At 40.3% G+C, this 16,712-nt stretch overlaps 1 protein-coding gene across 2 annotated transcripts in view; it reads left to right on the top strand.

Annotated features, from left to right (window-relative positions):
- map3k1 (mitogen-activated protein kinase kinase kinase 1, E3 ubiquitin protein ligase) overlaps positions 1-15,802 on the top strand; it is a 36,529-nt gene extending 20,727 nt beyond the window's left edge. Inside the window, exons 2-20 of one of the 2 annotated variants that reach the window (XM_066651319.1) lie at positions 1,194-1,344; positions 1,712-1,927; positions 2,057-2,257; positions 2,827-2,943; positions 3,048-3,196; positions 3,323-3,444; positions 4,030-4,111; positions 5,955-6,147; positions 6,329-6,595; positions 8,524-8,645; positions 8,840-8,931; positions 9,282-9,474; positions 9,897-11,163; positions 11,355-11,507; positions 11,739-11,901; positions 12,230-12,361; positions 12,669-12,811; positions 13,616-13,747; positions 14,059-15,802. In XM_066651319.1, the coding sequence (XP_066507416.1) occupies positions 1,194-1,344; positions 1,712-1,927; positions 2,057-2,257; positions 2,827-2,943; positions 3,048-3,196; positions 3,323-3,444; positions 4,030-4,111; positions 5,955-6,147; positions 6,329-6,595; positions 8,524-8,645; positions 8,840-8,931; positions 9,282-9,474; positions 9,897-11,163; positions 11,355-11,507; positions 11,739-11,901; positions 12,230-12,361; positions 12,669-12,811; positions 13,616-13,747; positions 14,059-14,208 (4,045 nt within the window). In that variant the 3' untranslated portion in view covers positions 14,209-15,802. Of the gene's footprint in view, positions 1-1,193; positions 1,345-1,711; positions 1,928-2,056; positions 2,258-2,826; positions 2,944-3,047; positions 3,197-3,319; positions 3,445-4,029; positions 4,112-5,954; positions 6,148-6,328; positions 6,596-8,523; positions 8,646-8,839; positions 8,932-9,281; positions 9,475-9,896; positions 11,164-11,354; positions 11,508-11,738; positions 11,902-12,229; positions 12,362-12,668; positions 12,812-13,615; positions 13,748-14,058 lie in introns of both variants that reach the window. The other variant, XM_066651318.1, reaches the window with a different exon arrangement.
- Positions 15,803-16,712: the final 910 nt, after the last annotated feature.

Here is a 16,712-nt window from a genome sequence, read left to right as displayed (position 1 = left end):
CATCGATTCTGCGCTTAATTAAGGATGGATGCTGGCTGCCCCCTGTCCCTGACTCCCTTAACACATGTGGGCAATATGAGCCAAATAGGTGGTGAGGTCTCTCTTTATATTTATTCTCTCTCTCTCTCTCTCTCTCTCTCTCTCTCTCTCTCTCTCTCTCTCTGTGTGTCTCTCTCTCTCTCTCTCTCTCTCTCTCTCTCTCTCTCTGTGTGTCTCTCTCTCTCTGTCTCTCTCTCTCTCTCTCTCTCTCTGTGTCTTTCTGTCTGTCTGGGGTTTTCCCAGCACCAGCCACTCAGACATAATTGGTATAATGAGTCTTAAAACCTTCAATTTTGATTTTTATCTTATTTATTTTGATTGTTTTTTATGATAATAGCTTAATAACACTTTCTGTAATTCATATGTAATCTCCAGGTTTATCCAGTAAGAATCCTTAAAAGGTTTTATACTTTGCTTTAGTTGTTTTTTTTCCCCATCTCTTTTTAAATACCCTTGCATTTGTAAGTGATACAGCACTTTTGGTTTTAGGACAAGTGTCGAGGGATGTGTAAAGTCCGGCTAGACAAAGTTGCAGAAACACTAACTGCACTGTCCCACAGATCTGTTCTTACCCAGTTTGAGCCAGTGGAAAAAGCCGCCCTGGCTTAGAGGGGACTGGCCAGGGTCCTTGAGCATTTTGAGACCCGTTTTTTCTTTTTCTGTTGTCTGTTTTTAAAAGCACTGAGTGTTAGTTCCTAAAAGGCCTTATTCACAAAGCAAGTGTTGGGGGAGTGTGCTGTCAGGGCGTGTTTGGATGATGTACTGTAAATGTTCGGGGCTCAGACTGCTGGGGCTCCTTATCATAACATCCTCTGCTACGAGGCGGATGATTTGCTCTGAAGTTTTCTGACTACCTTAGACCCAGACAGGCTAGAGAGAGAGAGAGGGAGCGAAAGAGAGAGACATTCGCTTACACAGCTCCTCGCATCCTCTCAGGGTGAAGCAGCCTTTGGTACAGTTAGACTTTTGAATGACTCTCTGTCACATAGAAAATGGAGTAAACATTTTGTGTTCACGGGATTTTCAGAATGCTGTTTGTGTTTAAAAAAGGTAGTTTAGATGTCTAAGTGTGAAAACTTTGGTGCATAAAAATGAGTAATCTATTTGATCTTCCTCTTGTGCTGTGAAATAATGCATGGTTTTTCTGGATCTAGTCGTGACATGGAGAATAAGGAGACCCTGCGTGGGCTGCAGAAGATGGAGGATCGGCCGGAGGAGCGAATGATCCGTGAGAAGCTTAAGGCCACCTGTATGCCCACCTGGAAACATGAGTGGATGGAGAGAAGGAACAGGAGAGGCCCTGTGGTGAGACACACACACACACACACACACACACACACAATCACTTGTATCACTAGCAGGGGTTAAATTTTAGAATTTGGAAAAGCAGAGATTTGTTCATGGCTGTAAGAATGGGTAGAAATGTGAATGAATAGACGATTTTACACCTGATTTTATTGTTGCTAATAAAATTTGAAGATATTGTGACCTGAGTTGAGGATAAAAATGTTTAATTAAAGGGTCTCAAATCCAGACCTTACAAGTTCCTTTACCAGAAATGTATTAAAATACATTTTGTTAACTTTTTTTCCCCTCTCTCAATACTAAGAGTGCACCAAGTGCATGTTTGTGTGTATGTGCACATAACAATGTATATCCTACTGTGCTCCAGGTCGTGAAGCCAATCCCACTGCGGCCGGATGGCAGTGAGGCCGGTCGGCAGGGTCATGAAGCCAGTAGCGACAGTTTGAGCTCCTCTTCTTCTCAGAGCCGAGGTCGCCGCAGTCCCTCTCCTGGATCCTGTTCCTCTTCCACCTACTCATCCTCCAAAATCAGCAGCAAGCCAGAGTCTCCAGGTGTCCGCAGGAAGAGGGCATCCCCAGTTCCTGTAAGCCTCAATATTGTTTTAACACAAAACAAATTATGTCTTGCTCAGATGGTTACAGGTTTATTATTTTTTTTGTTGTTGTTGTTGTTGTTGTTGTTGCTTTTGTTCAAGTTTTTTTGGTTTCTCTAGTTTCAGAGTGGCAGGGTAACACCCCCTCGGCGAGCTCCGTCACCAGATGGCTTCTCCCCATACAGCCCAGAAGAGACCAATCGCAGGGTCAATAAAGTCATGAGGGCCCGTCTTTACCTCCTACAGCAAATAGGACCCAATTCTTTTTTGATTGGAGGAGATAGCCCTGACAACAAATACAGAGTGTTTATTGGTCCTCAGGTAAGCTTTGGCATATAAAGTGTGAAATGATTGTTTACACTGGAGTTACAATGCAAATGTAGTTACAAGATTGTTAACCTGTAGCTGTTTATAATATCATTGTTTATGCCACTTCCCTAATCATAACATACTTGCCTCAAACCATATATGAACAGTCTGGTTTGTGGTGTCAGATACTCTAGCACAGCTGTTCTCTGACTTTTTTAGATCAAGTATCACCCATTATGAAATGTAAACTTACAAATACCACCAATGAGTCTTGACACAGAAACATGTGTTGTGGGTTCTTCCTCCATTCCATAATTCTAAAATAATTACTAACAATTACAGACAGAAAACAAATAATTAGGTCTGAATGTTTTAAACGCAATTATACATTTATGACAGCATACAATTGTTGGTGAAATAGTATTAAACATTGTAAATTGTTTATAAACATGAGTACATGTGCTTTAAAGCTATATAGATAGGACAGTTTTAGCTATGCTGTGTATTTTATCTGAGAGAATTTGCAAAATTCCCTGATTCCAGGTGAACTAAACCAGGAATACAACAAATTTTATTTTCAGACCTGCAGCTGCGGTCGTGGCGCCTTCTGTATCCATGTTCTTTTCGTCATGCTGAGAGTCTTCCAGCTGGAATCCTCTGACCCACTGCTCTGGAGAAAGACTTTAAAAAACTTTGAGGTATGATGGAGAATCGTGTTATAGTAGACTAAGTTTTAAGTTACAAAAACTGCAAAACAGGCTCACAGTACAAAATCAGTTCACACCTTCTTGTCCATGTCCAGGTTGAGAGTTTGTTTCAGAAATATCACAATCGACGAAGCTCACGGATCAAAGCTCCCTCTCGCAACACCATCCAGAAGTTCGTTTCTCGCATGTCCAATTCCCACACCAACTGTACCTCCAGCTCCTCACCATCCAGCAATGAAAGCAGGTCAGTACAACAGCTCTGAGCAGCCAGGATAGGTGGAGGTCCATTTCCTGAATTGAGTGTTGTTTAACCAGTGCTGCTGAATATTCTAGTCAAGAGAGGCTACTCACTGTATCATCTTATCAGCAGCATGAAAGACGAGGAAGAACAGATGTGTCCGATCTGTCTGCTGGACATGCTGGATGAGGAGAGTCTGACCGTGTGTGAGGAAGGATGCAGGAATAAACTGCACCATCACTGCATGTCCATATGTGAGTACCACCATTCAGAGTAGATATACCACCATGCAGAATACATATTGTGCCTTTTACACTGTATAACTCTCTCAGAAGGGAGAGTATAATTAATAATATTAATAATAATATAATTGGCAGATGATTTGGATCCCACGATACTGAAGATGTGCACCTGGTATTAACAGCAGTAGACTTTGTCACCCTGCAAATCAGTGCATGTATAGATGCCCTGGTAATTGTTGGGTTGGAGCCCTTTGAATATACACACATTGCTGCTACTCCATCGCACAGCTCTGAATGGCCACTTAAAAATGGAATTGTTTAGAAACTCTCCTTTTAAAACCATCAACTCATATCTAAGGTTTTCTCACAGCTGTCTGTGGCTGTGCTTTATTCCATCTCATTAAAGACAGTCTCACTGCAGTAGACATAGCTCATCAACATCCTGATCGGTTTGTGCCGAGGCATAGTTTTTTATATACTGCCTAATTTGCGTAGTCCTCTTTCAAGGTTTTATCTCTGCTGACAGCCTCTCAGGAGCCATCTCGTTATGGACGAATGATGTGCAATTAAGCCCATTCCTATACTTCTTGTTTTCAGGGGCAGAAGAATGTCGAAGAAACCATGAATCCTTAATCTGCCCTTTGTGTAGGGCCAAGTGGAAGTCCCATGATTTTTACAGGTAAAAAAACTCTGAACTTTGCAGTAATCTATTTTAAAGGCGATATATGAGAAATGGTTCTTACTGGATGCCATATGTTCCTTCAAACTGTTCTGAATTATGTGTAATTCTTCTAATATCACCTCTTTGAAAGGGTTTTCCAGTGTACCAGGAATACAAGCTATTGTTCAGTTCGTGGCACTGTTACAAAGGCAGTATTTCCAGTCTTTGGTGGAGGAAGCACCTGCATATGGCTGGGGTTAAAGGGCATGCATAGCACTCTGAGGTTGTGAGATAAGACAATAAGATGAAGTTCAGGAAATGAAGTAGAAGCATCCAGTTTGTTCAGAAGTGTAGACACAGGAAGAAAAAGGGGGCTGTGGAAAAACAAGCTGATGGAAGGATTTGATAGCCTCTGCCACTGTGGGCTGGAGCATTGTGCCAGGCCACTCACATCAGGCCTAATATGACCCAACAGCGCAGACCACTGTGGGAGCTCAAGAATGTTACTGTCAATAGGCCTAAATTAGACATCTAGACCACTAGTGCTAAACCAATTCAGCCAGCGAACAGCAGCGGCTCTAAAGTATGAGTCGTTACGTAAATGCCACATATTTAAGAACCAATGTGGCACAATAGAACATAAATGCTGTAAACATGCTTTGTTTACCTTTGTGAACGATGAAGTCATACTGCCTTAAACTCTAGGTGTGGGTGGGTTTAATTTTTTTAATGTATTTCTCTTTTAAATCTCATTCTAATATGTGGTTCTTCTGTGGCATCTCATCTCACCAGTGCCACCTGCTAAGGGTTCTGTCTGTGATGCCATACAAGAAACACTTTATTCTCCAAAGAACCATGTTTGAAAAAGTGATTTTTCATTTTTTCACTGTGAAGAACACAAAGTTTCAAAGATCTTTCACATAATGGAAATTATTGTTATGTGGGTGTTTTTGATATCTTTTAGAGGTGTTTTTAAAGGTTTCTTATACAAATCATCCATTGACAAAAACATTAGTGAACCAAAAATGTTGGATCTTCTCTCAGTGGTTAGGTGAGCTAGACAGGCCGGCACCACCTGTGTTTTGTGTGAGCGCCCAAGGCTGAAATGCTACCAGCTAGTCTGGTTCACACAGACTCCCACCCCCAAAACATGAATACAGTTCCAATGTGGGATTCTGCCCACACAAAATGGCCTGAAACCATACCCTGTTGTTTTTCTTATCGAAAAGGCAATTACTCTAAATTTACTGAATAAATTTAATTTTAAGATGACACTTTTTGTCCTTTTAGTAATGTATTCTGTTGGTTGGTGTTATATTTGTAAAGGTATTTTATACAGAAAATAGTGTCCTTCCTTTGTGTTACATTTTATGGTATTCATGTTCTTTGTAACGGTTAACTAAAAGCCCATATTCAGAACCATACTTAATTACAATGCATACCAGTATTCATGTTTCATATATCTTTTTTTAAACCTGTGAACTTACCTGTTTCTAAAGTTTAAATTGTTCTGACATGTAACATACAATAGTCACTCTGTAGTCAAATGCCCCTCAGTTGTTTTTCTACTATTTAATCACACCTGATATACGCCAGTCTATGGGTTTAGTTCACTCTGTTAGTTAAAAATTGGTAGAGCAATTAGACCAGAAAGTTGCTAGTGATCAGATCATTCCTGTTTTTAGAATTCAGGTTCAGAAAATGCATATCCTTCCTAGAATTGTGTTTTAACTACCCTAACACCCCTCAGACTGGTTTAACATATTAGAGATGTCAGACATTTGGAATGAATTCCTAAAGAGTATTTTTCATACTGTCATCCAAACTGTGTGCTGTAAAATTGTAATTTTTTTGTGTCCAGTCATGAGCCAGCATCTACAGTGGAAAGCTCCACAAGTCGCTCCCAGAGCCAGGTATCTCCATCCACTGCTTCATCTGTATCCCTCCATGCTGAAAGCCCGAGAACAGCTCAGGATGGAGATTTCTCACTACCACACTATGGAGTGCAGCAGATCCCTCAGGCATACAAAGAGCTAGCTGAACCCTGGATCAAGGTGAGTGGAGGCTCTGAGACCTGTACATTGATGTAAGCCTATCCAGAGTTTTTAGAGGGCAGTGCTGGGTCTTTTTTTTTTTTTTTTTAACTACATTTTATGTGTTTTTCATGTTTACGTTTTTGGGTGTAATTATAATGCTTATCCAATATGCTTAATTTATCCTCTACTAATATCTCAGGTATTTGGTATGGAGCTGGTGGGTTGCCTTTTCTCTCGAAACTGGAATATCAGAGAGATGGCTCTGAGGCGGTTATCACATGATGTGAGTGGCGCTTTGCTATTGGCCAATGGTGAGCACTCGTTGGCAAGCTCAGGTGCTGGAGCAGGGGCAGGGATTGGTTCTGCAGGAAACGAAGTCTCAGGGGATGTGGTCGTGGAATCTTGCTGCAGTGTGCTCTCCATGGTCTGTGCAGACCCCGTCTACAAAGTCTATGTGGCTGCATTGGTAAGAAACTCCATATATTTCACATCATAACACAGTTCCTCCAAGTTAGTAAGCACCAAATTCTATATCTGGGCCTACTTCACCTGCAAATCTGGAGAAATATATAAAAGCTGTAATATAACATTACTCACTATACACAAACTAAACTGAGGAAATGCATATTAGGTTAAATAAGTTTAACATGAGCAAAAGAACAAAAGAAATGTATTGGCGTATGAGCTCTCGTCACTCATTCGACCCCTTTATCGGATCCATGCTAAGTCTTCATGGGACCAATATCTGACCTTGAATCACATGAATTGAATCACATGAACTGGTCACAAGTATGGCAGTCTGTTTATACGTGTGACTACAAAGATCTTTTTTTTTTTTTTTTTCTTCCTCCTTTCCTTTCCTCTCCCCTACATTGGCAGGAAGTTGCACAACACCAGCACAGGTCAAGCCAGGTCAACTAAGGTTAAATAAACTGCAGTATACAGTCAAAGTAACAGATGTATTTTGTTTACTTCTGTTTTTGACCCAGTCCCCACTTTGGTGCCAATCTAGGTGCCCCGTCTTTCCAGACTGTGTACGTATTAGGAGCACTTTGAGTACAATGTTTAAAGATTTTTAAGTTTTTTTTTTTTTTTTTTTTTTTTTTTTTTTTTTTTTTTTTTTTACTTTTATTGAGTTTTGATTTGAGATTATCAGACTAGTGCCAAAGTTCAATGCAACAACCATGCAGGCTAGTTTTAAAGTCCATTTCAAACCAGGAAGTCTGTAAGGCTGCAGCGATCTTCAGACTGGGGCAGAAAGAAAAGGTTTCTTTTTTTCCCACTCTTAACCTATTTCTGATTCTTGTCAAGAACAATAGCTCTTGGTAGTTGTTTTCATGGCAGACTTCTAGGAGTTTGACATTTCCCTGAGGCTTTCGGATCTAGGGAGCAGCAATTTTTCGAAAACAAGAAAAGTTCTGTCCTCTTGGGGGCTTTCCAGCATATTTAATGCAGTCAGATTTTGCTGTGTTCTTTTGACATAGATTAAGGTGAATCTTAGGGAAGGCCAGTTGTTGTTGTTGTTGTTGTTGTTGTCATCTCCGTTGGAAATACTTTAGGGTCCCATGATTTTATTTTTTTCAAATGTTTGTCTTTTTACTGTGTGAAAACACTGCCTATGGATTTACTGCCTCGTAAGATTATTTATCTTATTATATTTTGTTTGGATGTCTTTTGTTGAAAAGTGCTTTTTGCGGACCATTTGAGAGTTTTTTTTTTTTTTTTTTTTTTTTTTTTTTTTTTTTTTTTTTCCTTTTCCTTTTGCATCTTTCAATTGCCTGGGGAAGGTGTAGGCGGCTGTGTGTTTTTAGTTGGAGTGAGAAAGAGTCAGAGCCTATCAGTGCTGGGCAACGCTCCAGTGCAATGCACTATCAGTCACCACTCCCCAGTTTTCTCTGGGAGTTGGGGTCAGGGTGAACTGTTTCTCACACACTCACACTCTCATAGAGTATATTACTCTGTTAACGTGTTGAGTTCTTGCTGCAAATCCCAGTGTCCTTGTTGTCACAGGAATAGTCAGGCAGGGCCAAAAGTTCATGGCTCTCTCTTTGGCCCTATAACCCCAACATTACATACATGCATCATTCAGCTAGACATATTTAGACATATTCAGTAGCTCTATACTTCTATATTTACTCCAGGTAAAACAAGCAATGAAACTAATGGCCACCAAATAGCATGCTCTTGTTTGCCTGATGCTTTTAATACATGGTTTGTAGTATGTAGATTTTGTTCACTAATATGTACATGTTAAAGCAGTACTATTTAAACAACAGCTCCATAATTTGTAACGGTTCATACAGGCATTTGCATATACATGTCAGAATTGTACTTTTCAGTCTACTGACAACAGATTTTTATATTAATTCCTTTCTGTGTCTTCTTTTTGCACAGAAAACCCTGCGGGCCATGCTAGTCTACACGCCATGCCATACTCTGACGGAACGCAGTCGGTTGCAGCAGCTGCTCCGGCCTGTGGTAGAGACAATCTTGGTCAAATGCGCAGATGCCAACAGGTGCTTCATTGTGTCAATGCTGTGTCAGCTAAGAGCATGTTGTATAACAGTAGAATACTGCCACCTAGTGTAATGCTATTGCAATAGCACAAAGGAATAAATGTATTTTTTAAAAATAAAATATTCTCAGTCAGATGTAAAGAATCTTCCCAGTTTTTCTGAGCTGCTATAAAAATGTTTATATCTATTTACAGTCGCACCAGCCAGCTCTCTGTGTCTACTCTGCTGGAGCTCTGTAAAGGACAGATGGGAGAACTGGCTGTTGGCAGAGAAATTCTCAAAGCAGGTATGAACATATGTCCTCAGCATGTATAATAAACAGATTCCTGTAGTTCTAGCACAGCAGTCAAACATTTTTTGCATGCTTACTCCTTAAACTACAACGTTTTTATTCAGTTCAAATAATTACAAGTTGTTACACAATTAACTAAAGTTATACATTATTTTGAAATGTAATGTACATGTTGAGAATAAGGAACTGAGCTGTAGAACTACATATATTTTCAGATTTTATTTAATTCTTGTGTATTGTATTGTCATTGTTGCATTTTGTTGATTTTTATTAGAATAATTGTATACTATGTGAAGTATGTTATTGAACTTTTTTTGTTTGTAATTTCCTCTCTGTTGGCTCAGGATCTATTGGTATAGGTGGAGTGGACTATGTCCTGAATTGTATCCTGGGCTCTCAGACAGAAGCCAATAACTGGCAAGCTCTGCTGGGCCGTCTCTGTCTGATAGACAGATTGTTACTGGAGTTCCCAGCTGAGTTCTACCCTCATATCGTCTCTGCGTCAGACTGCGGACAGACCCAGAATCATGTGGAAAGGTACAGGACCGCTCCATTGAAATATCAGCACCTCTTCATTCTGAAGGATTTAGCACTAATGTGCCCTACCACAACGTGAGCTGCAGAAATCGCAAAAAATCGGTCATTTCAAGGACCTGTACATATTATGAAAAAAAACTGATAGAGGAGACCTATGGCTAGTTTTAGAAGCTAGTCTGTTTTTCAAACATGCATGCATTTATTTATGGCTATATTGTTGTTTTAAGGATGAGTTGCAGCCAGTAAATGACTGGTTTCTAAACGTAATCCTAATGCTTAAACTTCCATTCTGGAAAAGATTTTATTAGAGTATTTGTATGTGTAGGGCAGGGCTACTTAGAGAATCACAAGTGATGGTATGGAATTATTTAGTTTGACTTAAGAGTACACTGACTCACCTTTTTAAATATATATTATTCCAGGTACCAGAAGTTGTTGCCTCTGTTGAGCTTTGCACTGCAGTCCATTGATAACTCTCACTCCATGGTTGGCAAGCTCTCTCGCCGTGTGTTCCTGAGTGCTGCTCGAATGGTAGCTCGGGTACCTCACATCTTTGTCAAATTGTTGGACATGCTGAGCGTCACCAGCTCCACCCATTACGCCCGCATGCGGCGCCGTCTGCTGGCCATTGCAGAGGAGATGGACATCCTTGATGCCATCCATCTTGGCCTGGAGGACATGCAGATGGTTCCTGGCCAACACCAGCATTGTGAGGCCTTCCTTGAGCCTTCAGCACCTCGCAACTCCCCGATTTCCACAGAAAGGAACTCACCCACACTCTGCTTGCAGCAGCCAGTGAAGGTGGGACGAGGATGCATGGCTAATGCCAAACCTGCAGATGAAATTGCAGAGAGATTAGCAGCAATAAGTACTACCACCAGCCATTATGACCAACCAAAGCCACCAGTCCAGCTCCGCTCTAGACCCATGAGCCAGTGTCTTAATTCACCCTCTTCAAGCCAAGCACCCACTTTGCCTTCTCCCTCCACCTTCCATACCCCAGCTTTCCCTCCAGAAAATCCCAAAACCCGGCCACAAAGTTTTGTTCTTAACAAGTTCACTCAGTCTTCACCTGGCGCCCAGCGCAAGTTCCCTATACATAAGGGTGGTGGTGGTGGTGGTGGAACCTGTAAGGACTTAGAGAAGGTACCCTCACCTGTATTCCCCCACAACAGGCCACAGCCTTCCTCCCAAATCCATCGCCCAAGACCCACCAGGCCATCTCCTTCCACCTCTTCAGAATGCACTAAACCTCCGTGCCTTGGAGACAAAAGCAATATGAAGCTTGAGCTTCACCATCACCAATCAGGGGACAGCACCTGCTCTATGTTTGTGCCCAGCGATGATGCTGTCTTCACGCCTGTGGAAGAGAAGTTCCGTGGGCTGGATACTTCAGCTGAGCTCAACTCCAGCATGGAGGACCTTCTGGAGGCTTCTATGCCTGCAGCAGACAGCACAGTAACCTTCCAGTCAGAGGTTGCTGTGCTTTCTCCAGAGCAAGTGGGAACTAATGGAGACACATACAGCGAGGACATGACACAAAACCAGAAGTGCAAGGAGAAAATGGAAGCCGAAGAGGAAGAAGCACTGGCTGTTGTCATGGCAATGTCTGAGTCTCAAGACGCCCTACCCATCATCCCACAACTACAGGTGGACAAGGGAGAGGATGTCATCATCATTCAGGTGGATGTGAGTGAAGCAGAGGGTGCTATTTGTTTTTCAGATTCTTAGTTCTGCATAAAAGTGTAGCACCATTTCATAACACAGTTCAAAATAAAGATTTAAATACAAAATTGAAATCATAATATATTTTGATTAGATATAAATGTTTTAGTTTAGACCGTTATTAACCTTTATATATTTATTGTCTTTATGCTCAGACCCCAGAGACACTGCCTGGTCACACCAAAGCGAAACAACCATACCGTGAGGGTTTGGAGTGGCTAAAGGGTCAGCAAATTGGCCTGGGAGCATTCTCCTCTTGTTACCAGGCACAGGATGTTGGCACTGGAACTTTAATGGCTGTCAAACAGGTGGGTGGGGTTCAGTATTAAATATGAAGTACACAGAATTTATATTGATATAGAACATTTTTCCAGAATTGCTCGTGTGCAACATCGTCAGTTCTCCAGTTTGAGGTTTGTATACATTAGTAGTAAACTAAATTTCAGAATTTATTTTTTCAGGTTTAATTCCAGATTTATATTTAGCTCAGAAGAAGAATATGCAGACTCTCTTGCTAATTTCTGAATGTGTCTTCATAGGTGACATATGTGAGGAACACCTCCTCGGAGCAGGAGGAGGTGGTTGAGGCTCTGCGGGAGGAGATCCGGATGATGAGTCATCTCAACCATCCCAACATCATCCGTATGCTTGGTGCAACCTGCGAGAAGAACAATTACAACCTGTTTGTTGAATGGATGGCAGGTAGGGTTTAGTCTGATGTACACTGAAATATATGTGGACAGTTTCAGAAAAATTCTTAATTGAATATATCTTGATCCTTGCAAGCTTAAAAGCCATTTTCCCGTGGAATATATGCAAGCTAAAGAGCAGTTCCCACAACAGTCAAAAACATTTTGATTGAGAAGTAGAAGACCCTTTTCTTTCCTCCAGTTTCCCCTCTGGCAGAGCCTGGCATGCCTCACAGTTCTTTTGAAGTTCTTTGATGCTTTTATACTGGAATTTCTTCTGTGCCAGCTCTGGACCCTTCCATCCTGGTCTAAAACAATCATCTCCGTCCATTTCCTCCCAGGCGGCTCCGTATCTCATCTCCTGAACAAGTATGGGGCCTTTAAGGAGGGTGTGATTATCAACTACACAGAGCAGCTGCTCAGAGGCCTGGCTTACCTCCATGAGAACCAGATTATCCACCGTGACATCAAAGGTGAGCTACACACTGCCATACGAGCTCACAGAAAATTTCTGCTCAAAATTCAATCCTTAAGATGTAGACAGTGTCATTCAGAGTGGTTTTAAGTACTGCGTTATTGAGAAACATGCCAGTTTCTCTACAGTGGTGGTGATGGGAAGCGCTTATCACAGATATTCACCTCTGTAATCTGCAATATGTAGAACTCCTCCTTCCTGCCAATTAAAATTAAGCTTGGAGTGAAGCCTTCCTGACAGATAGAGAGAGGGGGATCAGGGACAGCAATTTAATATTTCATGATATCCCATCTTTTCTTGCCTAGGTGCCAACCTCCTGATTGACAGCACAGGTCAGAGGCTACGGATAGCTGACTTTGGTGCAGCAGCCAGGCTGGCCTCTAAGGGCACGGGTGCAGGCGAGTTCCAGGGCCAGCTCCTGGGAACCATTGCCTTCATGGCCCCTGAAGTAAGACTGAAGACAAAACAGGCATATCAATGTACCAGCGTGCTTCATTAATGCAAGGCCGTCAACTCGGTGTACAAAACATTGTCCCTGCCTTCTCCAAATGAACTCACTTATCTCCGTATACAATGATATTTTGTCCTGGTTAATTTACTTTTGTAAAGAGAGTACCCACAGTGGCGTAGCCCTTTCCTTGCCTTTTAACTCCAGGCATTTAAATGTCAATGACCTCAAGCAAAGCTACGGCCAAGTCCAGTGACCATTCTGTGTGGCTTTCAGAGTCACGTGGGCCTCTGGAGAAACTGGCCAAAGTGGATTTAGATCTCTCACTAACTCCAAATGAAAGAAAATTGTAATCCTTTTGAGATGGCCACAATGAGCTGGCCCCTTAATGCCTTGTTACCATTGTGGGTCCAAACCTTGTTTAATTAGGAAGCAGTTCAACAAGCCTTGCCTACTCTCTGGCACTGTTTCATTATTGAAGCCTCTTCACACTGAACAGCCTGCCTTTTCTTCTTTTTCTGCTCTGTGCAAATGCTAAATAATAAACAGATTCTTAGAGGTTTGATCTCTGGAAGGTCTTTTAAGGAGATGAATGAAACAAATTGTAACCACTGGCATCATGGATTATGAAACACCAGTTTGGTTTGTGAGATTTAGTAGTACTTTTATTTAAACTTCTTTTTGTAATGTGCAAACTACAGCATGACTTGTGTTTGCCTGCTTGCACCTTTCTGATTATAACCTTCACAGTTTTAGATGTTTTCTTCGTGGATTATATAATAATTCTGTGGTGTGATGCTGCAGGTTCTGAGAGGGCAGCAGTACGGCCGTAGTTGTGATGTTTGGAGTGTTGGCTGTGCCATCATCGAGATGTCTTGTGCCAAGCCCCCGTGGAATGCAGAGAAGCACTCTAATCATCTAGCCCTCATATTCAAGGTCAGTAACATTGCAGACACACATTTACACACACCTCATATCTGTTTTGACTGTATTACAACTTAGGGTTTCACGAGGCTTTCATTTTGTTGCAAATATGATGCCAGCTGCAATAAGAGATTTTACTGTGATTTTGCTGGACTGTTATGGTGTAGATGCATAATTATTGATAAGAATCTTGCAATACGTACAAGCGCAAATATCGCCCTGGTGGATAGCTTGGAATACACAAGTGACACATTTGTCACATACATGGAAGGGCTATTGTTAAGGTTACATTGTTGTAATTTGTATCTCATGCATGTCCTCAGATTGCCAGTGCCACCACAGCACCCACCATCCCCCCACACCTGTCTCCTGGCCTGAGGGACGTGACCCTGCGCTGCCTGGAACTACAGCCTGCTGAGCGGCCCCCATCCAGGGAGCTGCTCAAACACCCCATCTTCCGCCTCAACTGGTAACCGAGCAACTACGCCAGCCAAATACTACTACTGCTCTTACTACTGAAGGACCTGAGGCCTGTACCCTCTCACTGCTGTCATCTCCCCAGCACTAGCACTAGCTCAGCCAAACAAACACAATGGAGGCTTCACTGCTATAGCCTCACCATGCAACAACAACCTGCTGCTGTAAGCCACCTCTTCCCTGCAAGTGCCTTTACGACAGTGCCATGTATCCTTCGATATTCTGTTTCTGTCAAGGAAAGGCCCTGCGTCTGATTTGTTTTCAGATTCCAGAGTTCTGAGAACAAGGTCATTATTATTATTTTTTTTAAGTAAAGGTTTATATTAATCATGTCTGTTTTAACTTTTTTTTTTTCCCCCACATTTTATGTTACTTTATATGTGTGCATTTTACTGTTGGGCCATCATGTTTTCTTTTACACAATGTAAAACACCAGGAACGGGTTTCAGGGAAAGGTTATTTTGAAACTTGGCTAGTTCAGCTAGCGCAATGCTGAATGTGAATGCTTATAAAGCCGGTATTTGTCCAAATCTCTATGGAAATCCCATGTATAAATGTATGATTTTTACGTATTAAAGAGTTAAGGATACATTTTACTAGCTTTCTGCGTTTAACTGAGATTGTGTTTTGGGCTTTTTTTCCCCCTTAAAAGCAGCTTATAGGCTTTTAAGGGAAAATTTAAAAAGAAATCCCAGTTGAACATCCTCACTGATCTCTTAACTTGTAATGTTACTTTAAAGAAAATTTGTTTTACGGTTCTTTGTGTGTGTGTGTGTGTGAGAGAGAGTGTGTCTTTTCTCTTTGGATGTTATCAGAATGAGCCTTCAGCTGAATCAGTGTCATTTAATTCACAAGCCTTTTTGACAGTTTATTTACTCCTCAGCCAGGTTCTTGGTGCTGTTCAGTTGTCATGCTAATAATCTGATATGATTTTAGTTGTATTTAATTTGTAATTCTTAAAGAAAATCTCCAGTACTTGTTTTAAGAGGATCGGTGTCCACCTGAGCATTTGTGCTTCACCTCATGTTCTTATTTCTTTGTACTGAATATAAATGCTGTCGAACATTTTGGTGGAGGGATTTTACTGAGCTTATGCCTTTCCTTCTCATAAATGTTGTTCTCTTTGGAGACAAATTTGCTCCTTTCTTTTTTTTATTAGAAATGTTGAGCATGTTAGTTGTAAGAACTGTAACTCTTCAAATGCTGATGTTCTAGTCGTAGTCAAAAATGAGGAGGATCATTTTGAAAATCCAAAACATTTGCAAAATATGCATTTCAGTGCTAATGTCTGAACTCCCTTCACTCAAATCAAGTGAAGGGTCTTTGATAATTCATGACAATATTATTTTTAAAGAATCGAAACTTTATTTAATGCAAATCCTTTTTGCTTTGTGTTGAGTACAAGCTGAACAAGCTTGAAGAGTTAAGATGTAAATATATATGAATTTTTGGTAGCTAAATTTATTTTACTTGACTCCTGTATTTTTATACCACAATTTAATTTTATTTTATTTTTTATTTTTTTTTTGGGTCCTGCTTTGGATTTATGACTTATCTTTCTTTCCAATGTCTTTATAAAAGCTTTAAAGTTATGCACTCTTTATTTTTTTATTTTTTTTATATATATATATATATATATATATATATATATATATATATATATATATATATATATATATATAAATTCATTCATAAATGCTAATCAGTATTACTTAAATGTCATGCCTGTAATTCGATACTTAAATGGTTTTTCAATTTTACAGCATTTTTTTTTCTGTTCTGTATTTTATTTGATGCATTTCTTTGTAATCTTCTGCCCTTCCTTGGATAAGAGCTGGACTGAAATTGTGTGGAAATAATGCTGTTTCTTGTAACTTGGTACTCTTCCCTTCCTTTTCTTTCTCCGTTTTAAGAAATGTGGTAATAGGTCTATTGCTGTTTTATTCCAGTCTCTACTACCTCAGGTGTCCTATAGAATTTTCCTTTACCAAAGTTCATTTACTCATATATACTTTTTTTTTTTTTTTTTTTTTTTTTTTTTTTTTTTAAATATCTCTTTTTCAAAGATTTCCAGGGCTTAAGGGCTAACTTATATTAGCACCTTTTCTTGTGCAAATAAACTCATGAAATCTCTGGGTTAAGAAAAACGGAAATTTGGCTTAAGCTGTATCCTTTAATTTTAAATATATTGAGAAGTTTTAATTATTAATATTTTTACCCCATTTGAAGCATTTTATAACAAATTTGACTTATTTTGGTGTTCGTCTTTAGTAAATAAAAAACAAACAAACAAACAGGAAAATAGACTTATTTTTGAATGTCCTTATTGGCAGATAATTGTGTATTTCATAGCTACAGAGCCCTCTAGTGGACACAAGTCACAGCTTTATTTCTGAGCCATGTGCTAAACCTGTATTATTTCAAGTGCACTGGTCAGAAAGTATAGGCACTGAATGATTCAGTTTCTCTGTTTAGAAGCTGCAGCTGAAAAGTCTGGGGG

This window comes from Hoplias malabaricus, chromosome 18, assembly GCF_029633855.1.
Source record: "Hoplias malabaricus isolate fHopMal1 chromosome 18, fHopMal1.hap1, whole genome shotgun sequence".
Taxonomy (NCBI): Eukaryota; Metazoa; Chordata; class Actinopteri; order Characiformes; family Erythrinidae; genus Hoplias; species Hoplias malabaricus.
The sequence above is the reverse complement of the archived record's forward strand: the minus strand, read 5'-3'. Positions and strand labels throughout refer to the sequence as shown.